The 2,240-nt window shown below is 22.5% G+C and overlaps 1 protein-coding gene across 1 annotated transcript; it reads left to right on the plus strand.

The window, feature by feature from the left end:
- The first annotated feature begins 1,412 nt into the window (after positions 1–1,412).
- LOC126896183 (52 kDa repressor of the inhibitor of the protein kinase-like) lies at positions 1,413–1,947 on the plus strand. The gene is made up of 2 exons (XM_050668746.1): positions 1,413–1,673; positions 1,742–1,947. Exons 1-2 carry the CDS (start codon positions 1,413–1,415, stop codon positions 1,853–1,855), a joined length of 375 nt encoding a protein of 124 aa, XP_050524703.1. The 3' UTR covers positions 1,856–1,947.
- The last annotated feature ends 293 nt before the right edge of the window (positions 1,948–2,240 follow it).

Below are 2,240 nucleotides of genomic sequence, written 5' to 3' on the forward strand. Positions count from 1 at the left end.
AAAAAAAAAAAAAAAAAAAAACACATCATAGTAAAATTAATACCTTCTCAGCTTCGCATCGAAGCTAAAATTTGTAAATTGGAAAATTAAATTACATATTAGATATACTGATTTTATATGTACTTTCAAACATTTTTTTTTTTTAGAAATATTTCATTTAATTACAATTCTAATTAAATGCAATGAAATTCGTTAAAAAAATTAATGTCAAAACCTTTGCATGCTTCTTTTCTGTATAAGAATTACTCCAGTAATAAATTATATTTATACATTTGTATTTTAATTTGAGTTACTCTTTGTAAATTAGTTAAAAGGAAAAGTTATTACCGTAGTATATTTAAGTGTAACATGGTACTAAGTTTTAGCTATAATTGAATTAAAATGTTACTAGATTTTTTATAAGTTTATGAGAAGTAGTTAAAATTTTTCTGGTATTTTTCTGTTTTAAAAATAATTTTGCTCTTACAGGAATTAATTTTTTACAGTATTTAAAAGTTATAAATACATTTTTATGATTTTCAATATAGATTATGTTAAAAAAAGTGTAATATATATTATGGTGATTTTTGTACCTTTATTAGTATTAAAAATAATGTTTAAATTTCTTTAGATGACTGACATCCAATGTAAAACTTTTATGTCACTAAAATAACAGTCAAAATTTGCATTTTACTTACAAAATTAAAAATAAATAAAATTAACCCAACACTACAAAAAGGACTTGAAAAAATTAGTGAAATTATTTTTTTTATTTAAAAAAATAATTATTATTCATTATATTTTACCATCATATTTAATTAAAAATGCAAAAAAAAAAATACGGAATAATTTTTACTCAAACTAACTCTAACTAACTATAAAATTAAAGTAAAACATTTGCATGGATATGTTTTGACTTATGTAGCCTAAGGAACATTTGTTGATTGCGTGTTCAATTTTCAACGAAAATGTCTATGAGACATACTTTTTAGTAACAAATAGAAACGAAAAACATAAATTAGATTCTTTAAATTTCTAAAAAAATCATTTTATTTAAATAAAAGGAAAATCATATCTAAATAAATATCTCAATTTCCTTGAATGCCAATAGTCAATTGAATTATTGCAAATTTACTAGTGGCGGATTTTCGATATTTCTTTTGGGGGAATATTCAGATCTCCAGGACTTCCTGTAAATTCATTACTGATATTTTCTCTACAATTTACTTAATAATAATGAAACCACGTATTATAGGAAGACAAATTCACAAGAGTCTTATTTTCGAGTTGCTTTTTTTATTCCTTTCTTAGATACATTTATAGATCAACTAAATTTAAGGTTTGTTAATCAAAAAATGTTGTTATTGCACTTCAAATCATTAATTTCAACAGACGAAAATGAAGTTCACTTTTTACGTTTGGCACAATTGTATATGTTTGACTTAAATGAATGCGAAGAATCTGTGTTACTGGCAGAATTCAAATTATGGAAAAGACGTTTAGAAAGTATTAAATCATCAAATACACCAAGAAATGCCATGGAAGCAATAGTTTTATGCAATAGCCAAATTTATCCAAATGTATTTAAACTCTTACAGATTTTTGCAACTTTACCAGTATCAACTGCATCTAATGAGAGGTCGTTTTCTAATTTGAAAAGAATAAAGACATACTTGCGAAACACAATGTCACAAGTAAATTAATATTGGTTAATTTATTATTTTATAATTATGATTTTTTAAGTTTTTTTTTTTTAATACAGGGGCGGTTTAATGGTTTGGCTATGCTAGCCATTAACATAGAAGTTTGCATTGATACCAGTGAAGTAATTGATAATCTAAGTAAAAAGAAGAGACGCTTAGATCTTATATTATAAATTTAGTTTTAAAGTTCAAAAATTGTTAATTTTACTATAATCTTTAAAATATAAAAATATAAGAAATAAAGATCATGAAATATTAAAATAGATCTTAATATCGTTGTATCTTCACAACAATTTAAAAAGTAATTAAAAAAAAAAAAGTTGGTTATCACTTATCAGTATTAAGTAATATAACATCTATATTCTATTATTAATCCTCTTTCTTAATTATAAAAAATATAAATATCACACATATAGCCAATTATTTTATTTCCTTCATCTCTTCATTCTTTTTATTATTATAATTAATATCCTTTACTTTCTTTTTTATGACATATACTTAAGTTTCAAATTTCAAATTACTTGTCAATTCCCAATACAGTAATTTGAAAAATAGTAA

This window comes from Daktulosphaira vitifoliae, unplaced genomic scaffold (assembly GCF_025091365.1).
Source record: "Daktulosphaira vitifoliae isolate Bord-2020 unplaced genomic scaffold, ASM2509136v1 Scaffold_1, whole genome shotgun sequence".
Taxonomy (NCBI): domain Eukaryota; kingdom Metazoa; phylum Arthropoda; class Insecta; order Hemiptera; family Phylloxeridae; genus Daktulosphaira; species Daktulosphaira vitifoliae.

Excerpts from the sequence above, each read along its gene's own strand:
- LOC126896183 (XM_050668746.1), top strand. The coding sequence starts at position 1,413 with ATGTTTGACTTAAATGAATGCGAAGAATCTGTGTTACTGGCAGAATTC. Across the intron at positions 1,674-1,741 it reads TGCGAAACACAATGTCACAA|GGGCGGTTTAATGGTTTGGC; the intron begins GTAAATTAATAT and ends TTTTTAATACAG.